The sequence below is a fragment of the Leptonychotes weddellii genome, chromosome 7 (genome assembly GCF_054177405.1).
Source record: "Leptonychotes weddellii isolate Sample4059 chromosome 7, ASM5417740v2, whole genome shotgun sequence".
In the NCBI taxonomy this organism is placed as follows: Eukaryota; Metazoa; Chordata; class Mammalia; order Carnivora; family Phocidae; genus Leptonychotes; species Leptonychotes weddellii.
The window spans coordinates 37,599,701-37,617,911 of record NC_138375.1 but is presented as its reverse complement, the minus strand read 5'-3'; the positions used below and the strand labels follow the sequence as shown (position 1 = coordinate 37,617,911).

Below are 18,211 nucleotides of genomic sequence, written 5' to 3'. Positions count from 1 at the left end.
TACACTTTACCTCCACAGTTAGACCCAAGAGGGTTCCGTTCTTTGCTGCCAAACTCAAGGTGTCTTCTTGGTTCTCACCTAGCCTTCTTCCACTTTTGTGACGTTAGGTGGCTGTCCCAGAGGCACCTTGGTCTCCGTGTCTCCTCTTTTCTCTCGGACTGTGCCTTTCCAGTCCCCTTTGCTCCCTCCCACCTGCTGGGAAATGCTGACGTTTCTTTGGCTCCTTCACAAACTTCCCTTCCCCAGCTGCTTTGCCTTCTTGTCTGAATGCTTGTCCTAGGACTTGGACCCATTCCTTGTGACCCGCTGGGGGTCCTAAATCTGTATTTGCAAGTCTCAACTTTTTTTCTTTGGCTACAGATCTACTTCCTTCTCAGCCTAGAGCTCCTGTGAGTACGTACGTCAGATGCAGAATGTCTGAAGCTCTGCTCCAGACTGTTGCTTCTTCCACCTCATCCCATGAAGTCACTTCAGGGAACAAAACTAAGACCCTCAGATGCCTCTTCACTCTCTTTTCTTCATTAGTCACCTTTGGTCACCTAGTCCTATGGCGCATTGTACAGTTAAGTCAATGACAGTTGAGAGGATGGATGTTGTGTGAATGGGGGAAGGAAGAAGGAAGGATGTACACATGGAAATGGGAGGCGATGCCACATGTTTTGTTCATGGCTCTGCTGTCATCTAGCTGGGGGATTTGGTCCTTTAGATTCCGTCATCCTCTCCATAACCACACCTCCTGGAAAAGGACTTGTGTTTCTAGCTTCTCTGCTGTTCTTTTTGGCTCTGGGTCTTATTTCTACCTCAGTTCCCAACTCTAAAGTGAGTGGCTTAACCAAGATACTCTGCAGGTCCCTGCAGCTCTTAAACTGATGATGAAGGAGAGAATTCTACCCAGGTTCTCAGAGGAGTTTAAACACAAAGTGTCCTCAGGGACCACGGGTCTGGGGTGCACCTGCAGGCATAGGCTTGGTGGCCCATTCTGACCTAACACCGGGTCTGTCCTTCCTCTCTATCCAGGTGGGTTTGAATCCATCCAGAATCTTCCAAACGATCTAAGTGGTGAGTAGAGATCATGCTGAACCTGACCTCCAGTCCTTCAGAACAGCATCCTGTCCTCTTGCCAGGAGCTGGCCACCACAGTGGCAGGTGCTCATGGTCGCTCAACTCTGCCTGTCCCTTACAGCGTCCCAGCCTGAAGGCTTCAAGGAGGCCAGGCCTGGCAGAGCCTGGGAGGAGCATCAGGCCGTGGGCTCCAGACAGTCCAGCAGCTCTGAGGACTCCAGCCTGGAGGAGGAGCTCCTCTCAGCAGCCTCGGACAGTTATCACTTGCCAGAGCCCGATGATCTCGACGACCCAGAACTGCTCGTGGACCTGAACGCTAGTCAGGAAGAGGAGGAGGCTGAGAACTTCGCCCCCATATTGGCTTTTCTGGATCACGAGGGTTATGCTGACCACTTTAAGAGCCTCTATGACTTCTCCTTCTCTTTCCTCACGTCTTCCTTTTACAGCTTCTCTGAGGAGGACGAACTTGTGGCCTACCTGGAGGCCTCAAGGAAGTGGGCCAAGTGGAGCCACAGGACCTGGGCCCACGCCCGGCTCTGCTTCCTCCTGGGCCGGCTGAGTGTCAGGAAGGTCAAACTCTCCCAGGCCAGGGTCTACTTTGAGGAGGCTATGTACATCCTTGATGGGACATTTAAAGATCTATCCTTGGTGGCTGCTCTGTATATCAATCTGGCCGCCATCTATCTGAGGCAGAGGCTAAGGCATAAAGGCTCGGCTCTGCTGGAAAAAGCAGGGGCCCTGCTGGCCTGCCTGCCGGACCGTGAGTCTAGTACCAAGAACGAGCTCGACGTGGTGGCCTACATACTACGCCAGGGCATTGTGGCAGGCAGTTGTCCCTTGGAGGCCAGGGCCTGCTTCCTGGCCATCCGACTGCTCCTAAGCCTAGGCCGGCATGAGGAGGTCCTGCCCTTCGCCGAGCGCCTGCAGCTCCTCTCTGGACACCCTCCTGACTTGGAAGTTACAGCAACCATCTTGAGTTTTCTGTATGATAAGAAATATCTCCCACACCTCGCAGTGGCCTCTGTCCAGGAACGTGGTACCCAGAGTGGCCAAGGGATGTCCTTTCCAATTTGGCAGGTCTACCTGGTTCTCCAGAACACCACCAAACTCCTTAGAGTTCCCTCTTCAAGTTGGGGTGAAGTTTCTGCTCTGGCTTGCCCAGCACTCAGCCACGCACTGGCTGCCTGTGAGGAGCAGGCCAGTCGGAGCACCCAGAGGGCCCTGTGTCTCATCCTGTCCAAAGTGTACCTCCAACACAGGTGTCCCGATGGTGCCATTCACTACCTGAGCCAGGCCTTGGTGCTAGGGCAGCTGCTGAGTGAGCAGGAAGCCTTTGAGTCTTCCCTCTGCCTGGCGTGGGCATATCTCTTAGCCAGCCAGGCCAAGAAGGCTTTGGACATCCTCGAGCCACTCCTATACTCCCAGAAGGAGACAGAGAGTATCACCCGAAAGGGGGTGGTCCATAACCTCCTGGGACTTGCACTTCAAGGTGAAGGCCGGCTGAACAGGGCAGCCAAGAGCTATCTCCGGGCCTTGAACAGAGCTCAGGAAATGGGGAATGTGCGTAACCAGGCGGTGACTTTGGCCAATCTTGGCCACCTGACCCTTATGTCCTGGGCTCAGCAGCCAGCCAAGGACTATCTCCTGCAGGCCATCCGACTCTATTCTGAACTCCATACCAGCATGGAGACAGACATGGAATTAGTACAGGTCCTTCTCTGGTTGGCCCAAGTCCTGGTGCATGGACGCCAGCCAGCCAGTGGCCGCCTTTGTTATGAAATGGCATTGCTGTTTGGCTTAAGGCATCGACACCTAAAGAGTGAGTATGTCCTGCGCTACTGGAAGCTTTAGAGAAAAGTGTGAGAGCACATTTTGCCCTCGTCCTATCTCAAGCGATCTCATTCATGTCCCCGCTTTATGTTCAGGTCAGCTTCAGGTCACCAAATCCCTCTGCCATTTCTACAGCTCTGTATCCCCAGACCCCAAGGCATGCATCACCTACCACGAGCACTGGCTGACCCTGGCTCAGCAACTCAGGGACCGAGAGATGGAGGGGAGGCTGCTGGAGTCCCTCGGGCAGCTCTATCGGAACCTGAACACGGCCAGGTAAGTCGGGGCTTGGGGACGGGTCTAGAAACAGCTTATCTTCCTTCAAGAGAAACAGCATTCTTTTCTTCCGGAAGTAAAGTTCCCAGGCTCATGGTGTGTTTATGGCATCATGGAAAAGAGCGTGGGACCTGCAGCCACCACAGTGTCCTCTCTCACTTATTAGCTGCGTGACTTTGAGCAAGCTACTTAATTTCACCCTACCTCAGCTTCCTCATCGAAGACAATAATGGTAGCGTCTACACTATAGTATTCATGTGGGGAATAAATGAGTCGACACCCATGGAACTCTTGGAACAGTGCCTGATCCGTGGAGGGGGCTCGGTGATGTTGGCTGGGTTGCAGTTACTCCCTTATGTCCGTAATAAGCATCACGTGATCCTGGCTGCGGGTAGCTAATTCAGAGAGGTGGCAGTTATACCCAGGCTGGCCCCCTCAGGAGGCCTTGGTTACCTGAGGACAGGGCGGGGGTCGGGGGGGGTGGGGGGGTATTAGAGAAATGGCACAAAGTGAATCGATCCACTGGCAGGCGGGTAAAATTTCATCATAAAGAAGTTTGATTTGGAACCTTCCCTTTAAAATGAAACTGGAAATGACAGAACTGAGTTTATTTCCACCGTTTAGTGAAGAGACTTAGGTGAGAATTGCAGCCGTGCGGTAAGTCATAGGATCAACCGCTAAAGAAGTGTTGACTTTTAGCTTAATTGTGTCGACAGAATTGCATAAGAGCACCATGAAATATCCTTTATGTTGTGATCGACTTTTCAGCCCTCTCTTCTAAAGGCTCCTTTTTGCAAAAATACACCAAAATGCAACTGTTTTACCCCAAAGCTTCGTTTAACCTCTTGATCTTTAAATGATTCCCACGTGAAGTATCCCCCCATGTCCTGCTGCCTTTCTCTTCTCTCATCTCCTTGCTGGGTGGAATCTGCTTACCCCTCATTCAGTTCTGCTTCTCTATGGGCCTTTAACTGATTCCATTACATTCTGCATGGTTTGCAAGATGTCCGATTTCATTTTGCAACAGATTAGCATCATGGCATTGTATTCATAATTATGAATGACATCTAAAATAGAGCCGGGATCATTGCTGTAGTTGAGCAGAGAGTGGTAGTTGAGGAGAAGCTAATTGAATGACAAGTGTTGCTTTTCTTTTTTTTTTTTTTTAAAGATTTTTTATTTTTTGACAGAGAGAGACACAGGGAGAGAGGGAACACAAGCAGGGGGAGTGGGAGAGGGAGAAGCAGGCTTCCCGCTGAGCAGGGAGCCCGATGCGGGGCTCGATGCGGGGCTCGATCCCAGGACTCCGGAATCATGACCTGAGCCAAAGGCAGACGCTTAATGACTGAGCCACCCAGGCACCCCCAAGTGTTGCTTTTCTAGGCAACCTGGCAACCTTGGGCCCCCTGACAATCAGATCACTAATAATCAGATAACAAATTCTCTTTCTCTCTCTCTCTGTCCCCCTTACTCTGTCTCCCTCTCCCTCACCCTTTCCCTCTCTTGGAAGAATCAGGGGTCCTCCAGACCTCCCACTATCTCTGCCTTCCATTCTAGGAAGGGAGTTTCAGATCCTTGCAGTGTGGGAGGGGACAGGACTTGTGGCTCCAGAGCGACACTGCTTTCATTCTAGTCCTTTTATGGGGTAGTGGGTTTTTGGCGGTCCTTATTCCATCATTCTGGAAGTTGATCCAGATGGGGATCTTTTAACCCTAATCTTCTATAAGTCTAATCTCTGAGATTCTGTCTTGTATAACTGGGGGAGGACTTAAACCTCCCCTGCTCCTGCTATACCACCAATGTGAGTGATACGAGGAAGTCGATCGAGAAGTGCCTCAGGTGTCAGAGGAAACCATGCAAACATAAGGGCATTGTCCCTTTGCAGAATGCTTGGTTCAACAAGGAGAATGTGCTATAATGCCACATTTATTTAGCATGTATAAATCACCTCCTCCTACAGAGTGCCCGACAGACACGGGTAAACAGGTATTTGCACGCACCTGTAGGTGGTTACTGTAATTTCGCTTTAAGCTTCCTGGTAGCTGAGGTAAAAAGGGGAAAGCCACAAGAGGTTCTCACTGTGTGATAAAAAAACAAAACAAAACACAACATAAACAAATGTACCTGTGGGAGCAAATGCTTTTCTGGCACTGATTTCTAGGAGGTATTTATTAAGTGGGTCTTAATGTACAGACAGATTTCTTCAACTAAACTGTCCCCACGAAATTTCCATCCTCATGAAGCTCAAAAGCAGCAAACACTCCTGGGCAAGATGGCAGGCAGCTGCAGGGGCGAGTGTGGAGGGAAAGAAGAGGACACTTTCGGCTGAGGGTTGGGGATCTGTCACAGAAGACTTCATGAAGGCAGTAGCATTTGAGGAGGGCCGTGAGGGATGGGTAAGATTCTGGAAAGTGGAGGAGGATAAGAGAACAAGCATTTTGGGCTGAGGGACTGGAAGTAGCTGTGGAAAGGTGAGGACACATTTGGAAGGCATTCTGTAGGTTTGAGGAAGGTGGGTGTTCAAGTGGATGTGGGTAGTAGAGGAGAGAGAGGCCTCCAGCCCGTGCCCTAGGAGGGGGTGTGGGGGTGGGCCGGGGTGGGGAGCAGTGGGCCTCTGGACTGGCACAGCGAGCAGCCATAGTGAAAATGGTGGTCGTAATGGTGACTGACGGCGTTCAGTGAGCACGCGGTGTTTCCCAAGCAATGTGTAATCTCAGGATAACTGCGTGGGGGCACAAAGAGCTGTAGAAACAGAACGAAAGAAGCCAAGTAATTTGCGTGAAGCTGCACAGTGGGGATCGATAGCCAGGCCAAGTCTAGCACAGGAGTCAGCCAACTTTTTGGTAAAAGGTCAGATAGTCAATGTTTTAGGCTCTGGGGCCATGTGGTCTCTGTCTCAAGTACACTGCAGGTGCAGCGTGCAGCCAGCCGTCGATGACATAGATGAATGAGTGTGGCTGTGTGCGGCTGAGACTTTGTTTACAGAAGCAGGAGGAAGGCTGCATGGTTCATGGGCCATAGTTCACCATAGTTCGCCAACCCCTGGTCTAGAGTCCATATTCTTAACTACTCTGTAGGTCTTCTGCCTGTTCAGCCAATACTTTTCACCCTCAATAAACCACAAGTGTGGATGGTGATAGTGTGAAACCTCTGGGAGGTGTATGGATGAGAAGGGCCTCATTTTGCATCTGGTCTGACCCCTGCCTGCTCCAGAGCATCCAGACTGCTGACCCACTTAGTCACACTGGGAGCATCCCAGATCCCTGCCTCCTCCATTTAAGATGGCTTCACTTCTCCGTGCCACCTTGCTACTCATGTTAATTCCTCCTCCTTGAAAGATTTTCTCTAGGGTTTAGAGGTGGAGGATGGTAGGGGAGGGCAAGAAGATGACGAAAGCTGTGGTCCAGCCTTTGGGGTTTTGCCTTGGAACACTTCGCTGTCCCTTTGTCCAGGACCTTTAAAGTCTTGCTCTCTCTGCCTCCAGGGTGACAACTATAGGATCTGGTGTTTTCAATCTCTCAATGCACAGTCCTTGGGGATCTTGTTTTCTGTCTTCAGATGACACAATACAGACTGTACCTTGTTCTAGAGCTGAACCAGGTGGGATCCATGGATTTTGAGGCTCTATTGAACCCACGCAACAAATATTTACTGAGCATTTACTACAGCCCAAACACCTGACAGAGAGATATGGTCCCTGAGCTCACAATGCTTATAGACTAGTTCAAGAAATTGACAATATTTATATACATATTCTCCAAAGGTATCCTATAAACTGTGGTAGGTGCCATGAAGGATGTGCATATTATCTTTAGAAAGAAGAAATGCCTTGCATGCAATAGGTCCTCACAAAATAACAGTTCTTTGCGTATGAATATAATAGTAGCCTAGAAGTCATTACTCCTGGCTTTTATTCTTATTTTTATGCTTCTTATTCCTGTGGAACAAAAAAAAGAAATGCCTTGGGGCGCCTGGGTGGCTCAGTCGTTAAGCGTCTGCCTTCGGCTCAGGTCATGATCCCGGGGTCCTGGGATCGGGTCCCGCATCGGGCTCCCTGCTCCGCGGGAAGCCTGCTTCTCCCTCTCCCACTCCCCCTGCTTGTGTTCCTGCTCTCACTATGTCTCTCTCTGTCAAATAAATAAATAAAATCTTAAAAAAAAAAAAAAAGAAATGCCTCAACATTTGGTTTTCAGTGTAACGAATATGACCAATAACTAACATTTCTGTAATCCCGAGCAAGGAAAGAACTGTTTTCAACTGACATGTCGTCATTTGATCGCTAGGCTAGATGTACTTCACCACCCCACTTTTGCAGGTGAGGAAACTTTGTTCAAGGTTGAAAAGTAGCTTATGTTCTTCAAAACTTCTAGGCTGTTAGAGGGGTAAAAGCAGCAGAAACCTTCCCATATGCTGGTTTCTGAGCCCGAGATTGAGCACTGCTTGAGGGAGTGTGTGGGGTTCTGGAGTCAGATTCTCAGGGTTACACTCTGGTTTAACCAGCGTTTATTACCTGGTCCCTGTCACTTACCTTTTCTGAGCCTTATTTTTCCCATTTGTAGAATGGATGTAATAATGTTACTGCTCGCCTGGTGCTGTTATGATGATTACATGGGATAATGCATGCCAAATGCTCAATAAATATCAGGGAACCATTACTGTCACGTATCACAAGACAAAACCGCAGAGGGCTCAACATAAAGTTTTAGAAATGAACAGTGCAAACTTGGACAAGATAAAAAGGTCCCCATTGGGTTTCTTTATTTGCATAATGGGCTAAGATCCCTCGCGGCTTAGTGTTTCTGAGGTTTAAATGGGAGAACGTATAATGAAAATTCATATCCCAACACCTGGCATGGGGTCAGCCCTTGGTGAGTAGCAATTCTTATTATGGCAATGGGGCAGGTCCAATGAGTGAGAGGTCAGACGCTCATTCGGGCAGGGATCTGGAAAGCCCCGGTAAGGGAGGGAAAGAGGAAGTCTGGGAATGCCGGTGCATCGGAGTCCCTTGGCCACAAGTTCATGGCTGAGGGCCAGGTGGGAAGGAAGAAATAAGGACTCAGCTGTAAAGACCAAACCTTTGGGGCAGGAAAAATGGGAAACAGAGGACTCAGGGTTGAAGAAGAGGAGAGATACCCTGACAGGGCGTGGGCATACATGGCCCAGGAGTGCATGACACTTGGGATGAAGGCTGTCCCCCCCAGCAGGCTCCTTACTTCTTTTGATTTGGGAGCCAAACCACACCTAGAGCCTGCTGCAGGTGAGGCTGAAGGAACTGGGATGTTGAGCCATTCCAGGCCAAGCCGGTGGCTCATCCGGTGGGTGATAAAGCACTGCCATAGTCATATGTGAACGAATGGGGTGGTGATTGCTGACATGACAAGACCAAGGAGGCTGGAAACCACCTCCCAAGTTCAGACCTTAATGCATGTGTTTTTACTGGATATCATGGCTCAGGTGTACATGCTGGTGGGAGGCAGTGGTCTCTGGAAAACCTTGCATGCACAAGGAGTCTTGATGGTGCTGTGTGAGTAGCTAGGCTTCTGTAAGTCCTGCCTCCTGCAATGGGGTGTTTCTTGGAAATACTGATCTCTCATCCGCAGTCACGGTGAGCTCGGAGAGAAAAGGTCTAAGAAGCAAAGTTCCTCTCCTCCTCTGTAATTGGCTTCTTTGTAATAACGCAAATCTTGCTCCCTGGGGGTCTGGACAAAACAACCATAGCCTAAGGGTCTCCCAGGACAGCAAATGGTGATAAAGAAAAACAGAGCAGGAAATAGGAGGATGAGATGTATGAGTCCTGTCTTCATCAACTGTTCCAGTGGGAGTGGGGAGAGCAGTGCTTGGAAACTGTGCTGGAGGTCTGGGAGGGGGGCGGTATGAAGCAGGAGAGAGAAGGACAGGGCTTCTGTGATAAAAGAGTTTTTATCCTAGCTCAACCAGGGAGACTGGTGACCAGCTCGGCATCCTGTGCAGCTTCTCAGCTCACGGCATGGTCTCAGCAGCAAGTCTGACATTCTAATACTTGAGAGAGGGTGGCCTGTGACCATCCTGGATGTCATGTCAGGAGCTGGGCAGTGGGGAAAACCTAAGTTCTTTCTTCTCAAAACTCCCAAGGGCCAAACACCTGGCACTTTCTCTAGAAGGCCAATAGCTGCCTCATCGCCAAGATAAGTCAGGGCCTCATTAGTCGAAGGCGATGCTTGTTTCCATCACTGTGCACAAGGGTTTGGGGCTGAGTTGCCCATAATGAGGTTTGATGAGGACCTCCTAACTGTTCATACACTCGGTTGATGATGATCAGTGTTTCTAGAAGGATCTGTGTGGTTTGGAGTAGTGGTTCTCAGACTTTGGTGTGTGTGAAAAATAACCTTGGTGCATTAGAAATCCAGATTCAGGGCTTGCATCTGTAATTATTTGGACTTAGTGAGTCTGAGATAACTCTAGGAGTCTGTGTTTTTAATAAACTCCCAGATAATGCTGCTGCAGGAGCACCATGAGTCTCAGAGGAAGGTAGGCACTGTGGGATGCGTTCCGGGCTGGGACTCAGGAGAAGGGAGTTGTGGCCCCGGATCTTCCCCTGATGTGTTGTGCAACCTTGTGCAAATTACTTCCCACCCTTGGACCTGTTTCCTCTATAACATAAGGGGCTGTGTTGGATCTGCAAGTCTCAACCCACGTTCGCAGTCAAGTTGCTACTGAGCTTTGACAAAATGCTCCCAGAGTCTCCCAGTCTACCATGGCGTGTCCACGCATTGGGGTCACTTTGCCTGTGTATGTTTGTTTAAAAAGCTTCTGGGTGATTCTAATTGCTGCTGGAATGGAGAACTACTAGATGATACCCAGTGTTCCTTCTGGTTCTAGAATTCCGAATCTGTGCACACTACATTACCTATGCCTCATTTCTTCATTAATCCCTGTCAGGGGGGGGAAGAGTTTTCTACGTAAGACAATTTTCCAGATAATTAGAGTCCTCCATTAAGCACCAACCTCTTAAAACTTTCGCCCTTCTTTGATTTTTCTTCTTAAACAAAACATCAACATCTTTTTGATGATTTAAAGTCACCACCACGGTCATTCATTCATGCGTTTATTCAGTAAATATGCATTTGGCATCCCCTGTGTGTTATAGGTGCTTATGGGAAAAAATGTCATAGTGCAGTCGAAAGATGGATGGACCATGGGCCATACTAATGAAAGTGACAACTAACGTGAGCATTCATCACTGTTACTTACTCTGTGGGGGGTACTGTTCTGGGCACTGCAGTTTCTCCATCTCATTTAATTCTTCCAACAATCCTCTGAGGCAGGTACAATGATACCCCCACTCTACAGATGGGGAAACTAAGGCACAGAAAGGTTTTATACGTTCTCAAGGTCGCACAGATGTTTGAAGCAGAGCCAAGATTCCAATCAGGCCCCAACCTCTCTGTATGATCAGGGTCAATCTCACTCCCTCCCAGAGCCTCAGTTTCCTCTGGTGCTGAGTGACTCCAAGGCCCCTTGGAGGGGTCCCTTGACTCACACCTAATGGGTCTGTGTCTGTCTGCCCAGGTCTCTCAGGAAGTCTCTCACCTGCATCAAAGAGAGCCTGCGTATCTTCATCGACCTAGGGGAGAAAGACAAGGCTGCTGAGGCCTGGCTCGGGGCTGGGCGACTCCACTACCTCATGCAGGAAGATGAGCTGGTGGAGCTGTACCTGCAGGTAGGTCTCCCGCAGAGCTCATCTGCCCACTTGGGCCATTAGAGGAGACAGCTGTACCCTCCAAAGTGACCAGCTGTAGCTAGAGAGTGGTGATATCCATGCTGAGCCCTTGGAGGGAGGGTTGACCCTGGGATGCTCCCTGGGCACAAGATGGAACCAAGGGAGGGCTGGTGACCAACAATCCCTGAGTCCCAGATACATGTATGAGCTCTCAAAGAATGTGCTAGGAGGCTCACTCATCTGTCACGTCAAGTAGATCTATTTTTGCTAAGCTCAACACACACCTTTACTTTGGGGTTTCACTGCAATGTGAGGCAAGGTTGATGTGTGCAGGGCGTTAACATTATTGTCCTCTTCCAGTCTTTTTTCTTGTGTCCCTTTAATACCTGAGCTATGGTAGAGTGCAGTGATTAAAAGCCTTGGAGAGAGACAGGGCTGGAATCCAATCACAGGGCCATCGATTACGGACTGTGTGACCTTGGGCTTGCTACATCAGCTACTTCTGCTATGTCATGGGGCCTCAGTGTCCTCATGGGTAAACCCAATCTCTTAGGGTAAGGGTTAGGTGTGTCACTTGCATCGTAAATACATATGCAAAGCAAGCATTTACTAAATGCTTGGGACTTAGTAAATCCTTAATGAATGGTATTTTATTATTATTATTATTAAAAATCCCTTGGATTTTTTTCTTTTTAATCATCATTTCTGTTATCTGAACGAGGCTGACATTATGATGGCATATATTATTTGTTCCATTGAAAATATGCCAGTTATCTTTTCTTCCTTCCCATTTCTTATTTTCTCCCTATTATTCCCCTTATTACTTAAACGCACACAAACCCACTTCCACCGAGGCTTAATTATGGCTGTGTAGCATTGAGCGTGCACTCACTATGCACAGGAGATTTTGCAAGCACGTCACATACCTGCTGTAGTTGAACCCTCATTCCAAATGCAGCAGGAGTTTCTACTCAAGCTCCCATTTTACGGATGTGGCTCAATGAGCCCGAGTAACCTACTCAAGGTGATCCGGCTGGTAAGTGGTGAAAATTGCACATGGACAGTGTGACATAACGCCTTCACTCTCAGCCTCTACGCTATTCTGCCGTGGGATGTTAGAGCTCGGAGGGCTTTCGGAGAGCAGACAATTAGGTCTTGCCTTTGGCTCTCCAGGAGGCGAGGCCCAGAGGGAGCTGAGCCGTGGGGTTGTGCATTGCCTGGCGGCAGAGCCTCCGGATGGCAGGATCCCATCTCCCTGCCTGTTCCTCTGTACGGCGGGGTCTTGCGCCAGAGACTCCACGGCCAGGCCTGGTCCCAGGCCCGCACAACCCCAGACTGGTTCCCGCTGTTCTGCAGGGCCATTCTCAACCTCAGGCTCTCTGAGGCCCCCTAGTGGTGCTGCAGATGCTGTGGGGTCCATCTGCCACTTCGGCTTCCTCTCCGCCTTCTGTTTAGATGCAGTATGGAAGCGAGAGATAAAGAGGTCCTGGGTGCCAGGAGAAGGGTAGGGGGCTGGAAGGCACTAGCATTTCTTTGCCACTCACTACTATGTAAACACAGAGTTCCCGTCTCCTTTCTGAGCCTCAGTTTCTCCATCTGCGAAGTGCAGGTGTTGGATGAGATCACTGTTTTCCAAACTGCAGCCATTTATGGGTGAAGTTCATGGTTTTGCCATGTTCATGTATTTTCTGTCCCATTACTATTTTCTTTGACTCAACTTCAAATCAACTTAGTTTTTTACACTAAATAACACTATCTGAAACCACAGGTGTGGATGTATTATTAATCTTTTCTCTAAAACACATTAAAATAAATACTGAACTATTAAAACATAAGATGTTTGTCTACGTACTGCTCAAAATCGTCTCTCGGGCTACCACAGCAGTCTCTCATACTGTGGTGGGGAAATGCCAGACTCGGGAGTCGCAAAGGCTTCCTACCGGCCCTGTGAGTGCGGAGGACAGTTCAGCATTCGGAGGATGTGAGCAGAGGGTTAACCCAGGTGGTCAGGATCTCATTCCTGTCGCTCCTGTGGATATTTGGAAGGCCTCTCTGCCTTTGACACCTGTCTCTGTCCCATCCAGGCAGCCATCCAGAAAGCCCTGAAGTCTGAGGAGCCCTCTCTGGCTCTCAAACTCTATGAAGAAGCAGGTGATGTGTTCTTCAATGGGACCCGCCACAGGCACCGTGCGGTGGAGTATTACCGAGTGAGCCCCGGGCTGCGTCGTGCACCAAGCTGGGCCCTGGCACAAATGTGGGCAGGGCTACGTGGCCTGGGGTCCCCTTCCCCTCTCCTGCTGGGATTCCTTTTTCTTTCCTTCCTCATCCAGTGCCCACCTGCTCTCCCTTTTTTCAATCAACAGGCTCTCAAAGAAGGGGTTGATAAACTCTATCATTCCTGGGCTTGATAAATTATCCTCTCTGGGAAAACACACCAAAATAATTACACCTCTTGGGTTCATGGTACTTTACCATTTCTAGCATACTTCTGTGTTTACCAGAAGGTTCCTGTGTACCACTGGCGGCATGGTAGGAGATGATGGGTCCCCGGATGAACACTTTCGTTTTACTATGTTTTTATCAAGTGTGCACATTCAAATATATTTTAAAAATTAAAAATGTGTAACACCAGCACATCAAACCCATGACTTCACAGATATTATTGCAAAGGATGAGGCAAAGTAATAAAAGAGCATTGATTTAAAAATAATAGTAATTAGGGCACCTGGGTGGCTCAGTTGGTTAAGCGACTGCCTTCGGCTCGGGTCATGATCCTGGAGTCCCGGGATCGAGTCCCACATCGGGCTCCCTGCTCAGCGGGGAGTCTGCTTCTCCCTCTGACCCTCCTCCCTCTCATGCTCTCTGTCTCTCATTCTCTCTCTCGCAAATAAATTAAAAAAAAAATCTTAAAAAAAATAGTAATTAAATAATTGTGCAGATGTTAAGCAGATATGTCAAAATCATAATTGTTCATCACTGACTGAAGGTCGGAAACCTCATTATCTTATTTGACCCTAAAATTTCATTTATTCATTCATTTGCTCATTCAGCTCTTTATTCAGTCATCAAACATTTATCAATGTGCCAGGCACTGAGCTAGGGGTGGGGAGAACAAGAAGCATGTCCCTGACTATTGAGCTACTCATTGTCCTATGCACTTTATAGATGAGAAAATTAAGTCTAGAGGGATGAAGTGACCTGCCTACAATTCTATCATAATGAAAGTAATAGAAATGATTATTTGTTGGGCACACTCAGACACCATGTGCATACTCCACAGATGGTGCTGTGGTTGCTAATGGATCATGTGGCTGGGAGGTGAATACGTTCCCATGTGGCCTCAAGAAATGTCACCTTCCTTTTCCTCATCTCCGTTTTTCTGGTCTTAGGAGGTCTGATGACCTTTAGTTCTCCTACCTCTAAAATCTGGGCAGAGCAACCAAGAGCAAGGGCCAGGAGAGCGAGCTGTGAAAAGCCATGGCCATCCCCCCAACCCCTACCAGCAAAATGTAAGCCTCCTAGAGTATGGTCTGTACCAAGGATTCTTAGCTGGACTATGTTTCCACGTGCTTCTGTTCTCAGGCCGGGGCCGTTCCTTTAGCGAGGAGGATGAAGGCCCTGAGAACAGAGCTCCGGGTTTTCAACAAGCTGACGGAGCTGCAGATCAGCCTGGAAGGCTATGAGAAGGCTTTGGAGTTTGCCACCTTGGCGGCCAGACTCAGCACGGTCATAGGTAGGTGGTCCTGATGGTCGGCCATATTGAATGGGAGGGCTACCCGCTTATCCAATGGGGGGATAACAGAGTATAACAGCTGAGGCTCTGGAGTCAGACTGTGTGGGTTCAAATCCCAGGTCCCAACTGAGATCTTAGTTGCAAGCAAGCTGCTTAATGTCTATACGCCACAACTATGTCATTGGCAAATGGGGATTAAAAACAGCCCCCATCTCATGCAGTTGTTATGAAGACCAGTGATTATCCATGTAAAACCCGCAGCACAGAGCTTGATCCCTAAGTCCTTGCTGAGTGTTACCTGCGCCATACTGATTACCATTCCACCGTCGGCATTGTTCCCCAGTGCAGGGTAGGTGGTATTTTATCCTGTGCACAGGTAGTGCCCCTGTTACCAGAGGCCTCTGCTCTAGATTTTTAATGGGTTGATTGTTAGTCAAAAGCACATTTTCCACACGGAATTGAAAAGTAAATGAAGATCAAATTCCCATGAACTTAACTCACTGTGTAGCTGAAAACGCTTGCAATGACCCCAGAAGCTAGTGGGAAACAGGAAAAAGGCAGAAAAAAAAAAAAGATGAAAAAAAAACCCCTCCTCTTGAATGTTGGTCTTGAGGAAAAGCAGGTTTGATTAGAGAAGGCTTGATTTGATGGAGGGGCAAATGGAGTCTTCTGGGAGGATTCTAGAAGGGACTTCTGGGCATTCTCAAGGGCCTGAGATGTGGATGGCACTGGACTTTATTGTGTCTAATTGCACTTCAGAGCTCTCTCTCTCCTTTTCCTACCTTTTTCTTTACTGCAGAAAATCTTATCTGAGGGACAGTGTGCTATCTCAGGAAAGGCGGTGGGAGCCCCAGGCAGCTCCCGCTCTGAGCACTCCTTTATCCTTCCCTGGACAGAAGCTGAAAGGAGGCTATATCACCCTTTTGTGCACTTCCCCGTGACCGGATTTTTCCATATCAGAGAATTTTCTCTCCCTTGGATTTTTTTCTTTTATTTTTGGCTTTTGTCTCTTTGAAGCTTAAAAGTGATGTTTTTCAGATTGCATCAAACAGCCATCTTGCAAATATTCCAAAACCACAGTGGGAAGCCTTTGTTCTCTTTAAAAGGCCACTTTGTATTAAAGGAGTTGGTTATTAAAACAACAGACCCACCAAAACCCAGAACAACAAATCATAGACCCGTTAGAAACCAAGGTTCTAAAGCATGAGTTAGAAGTGGGTGGTGGGGGGCGTTCTCTGTAGTCATCTGAGACTTCGAGCTGGTGAAGGAGCCAGAGGGTGACTGCTCCTGGGGGCAGCCCCAGGGAGCTCTCTGAAGGGGGCGGCTTTCATGTGGAGAAGACGTTTGTACTACAGAGTTATTCGTTACAAAGAATCCTTAGCTACCCCATCAAGCTAGTTTTGTCACCATGTTTCATTACAGGGACTTGGGAATAATCATTTCCCAGAATCTTGAGTTACAGAAACATCTGTTAAAAAGAGAAAATTTTTTTCAGGAAATCGTCCTAGAAAATCTTGACGAGCACACGTGCTCTAAGCAGTCACTCCCAGAGCCTAGTGTTTTCTTTTGCATCACTTACCACAGGTGTAATTTTGCCTTCGTGTGTGAGATTATTCAAGGAACATCTGTGTCCTAGGAGACAGTGAACCTCACACGAGGACAGGGACCTCTTCTGCTTTATTCCGTGTATCCCAAGCACAGTCCCCGATCCCTAGAAGACCTTCAAAAAATAGCACAGAATGGGGTGAGTGATCGGATGCCCGTGAAATGTTGGCTGCGAGATCTTTCCCTTAGTCTTCCAATTCCTAGGAGATCAGAAGCAGGAGCTGGTGGCCTTTCACCGTCTGGCTACAGTCTACTATTCCCTGCGCATGTATGAGATGGCTGAGGACTGCTACCTGAAGACTCTGTCCCTCTGTCCACCCTGGCTGCAGAGTCCCAAGGAGGCCCTATACTACGCGAAGGTGTATTATCGCCTGGGCCGACTCACATTCTACCAGCTGAAGGTAAGAGCCAGGCTAACGAGGCTGTGTGAGAGCTGCAGTCCCACCCTATTCTTCCCTGACCCTCCGCCTTCAGGGTACAGTTGAGTGGCCCAAGATGGGGAGTCACATCTCATAGGGTGGGGAGTGACTCCTCTGGGGACATGATGGTTCTTTTCAGCCCCAATGGAGACCTCAAAGATGCTCCTGTCTGCTGAGGAGAGGGATCCTAGCTCCTCTTTCTCCTTACCCTGCTATGACTTCCGTAGCCACTTTATCTGTCAGGTACTATGGGGACATTGCCCGGTCCCTGTGGGTTCCTCGAGGGCCTATAGAAATATGTGAGATGCAAAACAAAAGAACTATAAGCTCCAACATTGAAATAAAAATTAATACTTAATTGTGCATCTTCAAAATATTATAGGTTAACTAGTCAGTCGTGACATATTTCTTATAAAGTTATATAAGACTCTAGGAGAAACCTGGGTACATGCTAACATGTTTGAGATAGTGAGGTGGGGTCTAGGAAGGCAGACATGTCTCTGTCCTAATGAGGCCTTAGCCCTGACTCTCCTGCTTGCTCAGTAGGAGTTGAATTCAGAGCTTCTTATTTTTCCAGGCACTTCCAGAACTGTGTTGGTGGTCTGAAAGTCTCTGTTACAATTCTGGCCCTCGAACTTTGTCCCCGGTATTGGCTTCCCCTGACCAGAGGTCCCTGTCTGCACCAGCACAGCCCTTAATCTCTCTCTTTTTTTTTTTTTAAAAGATTTTATTTATTTATTTGACAGAGAGAGACATAGCGAGAGAGGGAACACAAGCAGGGGGAGAAGGAGGGGAGAAGCAGGCTTCCCCGCGGAGCAGGGAGCCCGATGTGGGGCTCGATCCCAGGACCCTGGGATCACGACCTGAGCCGAAGGCAGACGCTTAACGACTGAGCCACCCAGGCGCCCCCAGCCCTTAATCTCTTAATATCCTTCTGAGTCACGCCTGTGTTTGGCCCCCAGGGGAACCTCAGGGCAACTCTGCTGTCCTTTTCTTATTTACCAGACATTGTTTCTGGCCTGAATTAATTATTGACTTATGAGGGATAATGGGAAACAGACAACCCTTTTTGAATCTCACCCAAAGAAGCCTCATTCCTACCATGTGGGGAGGGACGACGGGATAGTGAAGGACTCCCCAGCCATCTTACCTCTATCCATAGCTCCCCAGAAGTGGTTCAGGGACAAAGAGTGTATGACCGGATTGACTCAACCAGGGGATCTAGGGTCCAGGCAGAGGAATTCAACTCAAGTTAGCTTAAACAAAAAAGGCAATTTATTGGCTCAAATAACTGGGAAGTTCAAGTATAAATTTAGGAGTTTTAGGTAGTTCTGGATGCTGGTACTCAAATGTCATCACAGATTTCCTCACCTTTTCCTGTTTCTCTTCCCTCTGTATGTTTCTACTTCTGTTTCTTTCTTTCTTTTTTAAAGATTTTATTTATTCATTTGAGACACAGAGATACAGAGAGAGAGAGAGCATGAGCAGGGAGAGAGGCAGAGGGAGAGGGAGAAGCAGGCTCCCCGTTGAGCAGGGAGCCCGATGCGGGGCTCGATCCCAGGACGCTGGGATCATGACCTGAGCCGA

The 18,211-nt window shown here is 48.5% G+C and overlaps 1 protein-coding gene across 8 annotated transcripts in view; it reads left to right on the top strand.

Annotated features, from left to right (window-relative positions):
* SH3TC2 (SH3 domain and tetratricopeptide repeats 2) overlaps window positions 1-18,211 on the top strand; it is a 77,342-nt gene that overhangs the window by 31,646 nt on the left and 27,485 nt on the right. For 4 of the 8 annotated variants that reach the window (XM_081826145.1, XM_081826143.1, XM_081826140.1 and 1 more), the window contains 7 exons: window positions 1,018-1,059; window positions 1,184-2,881; window positions 2,988-3,168; window positions 10,717-10,867; window positions 12,952-13,074; window positions 14,450-14,600; window positions 16,395-16,606. In XM_081826145.1, coding sequence (XP_081682271.1) covers window positions 1,018-1,059; window positions 1,184-2,881; window positions 2,988-3,168; window positions 10,717-10,867; window positions 12,952-13,074; window positions 14,450-14,600; window positions 16,395-16,606 — 2,558 coding nt within the window. The remainder of the gene's footprint in view (window positions 1-1,017; window positions 1,060-1,183; window positions 2,882-2,987; window positions 3,169-10,716; window positions 10,868-12,951; window positions 13,075-14,449; window positions 14,601-16,394; window positions 16,607-18,211) is intronic. The other 4 variants (XM_081826144.1, XM_081826146.1, XM_081826142.1 and 1 more) reach the window with 3 other exon arrangements.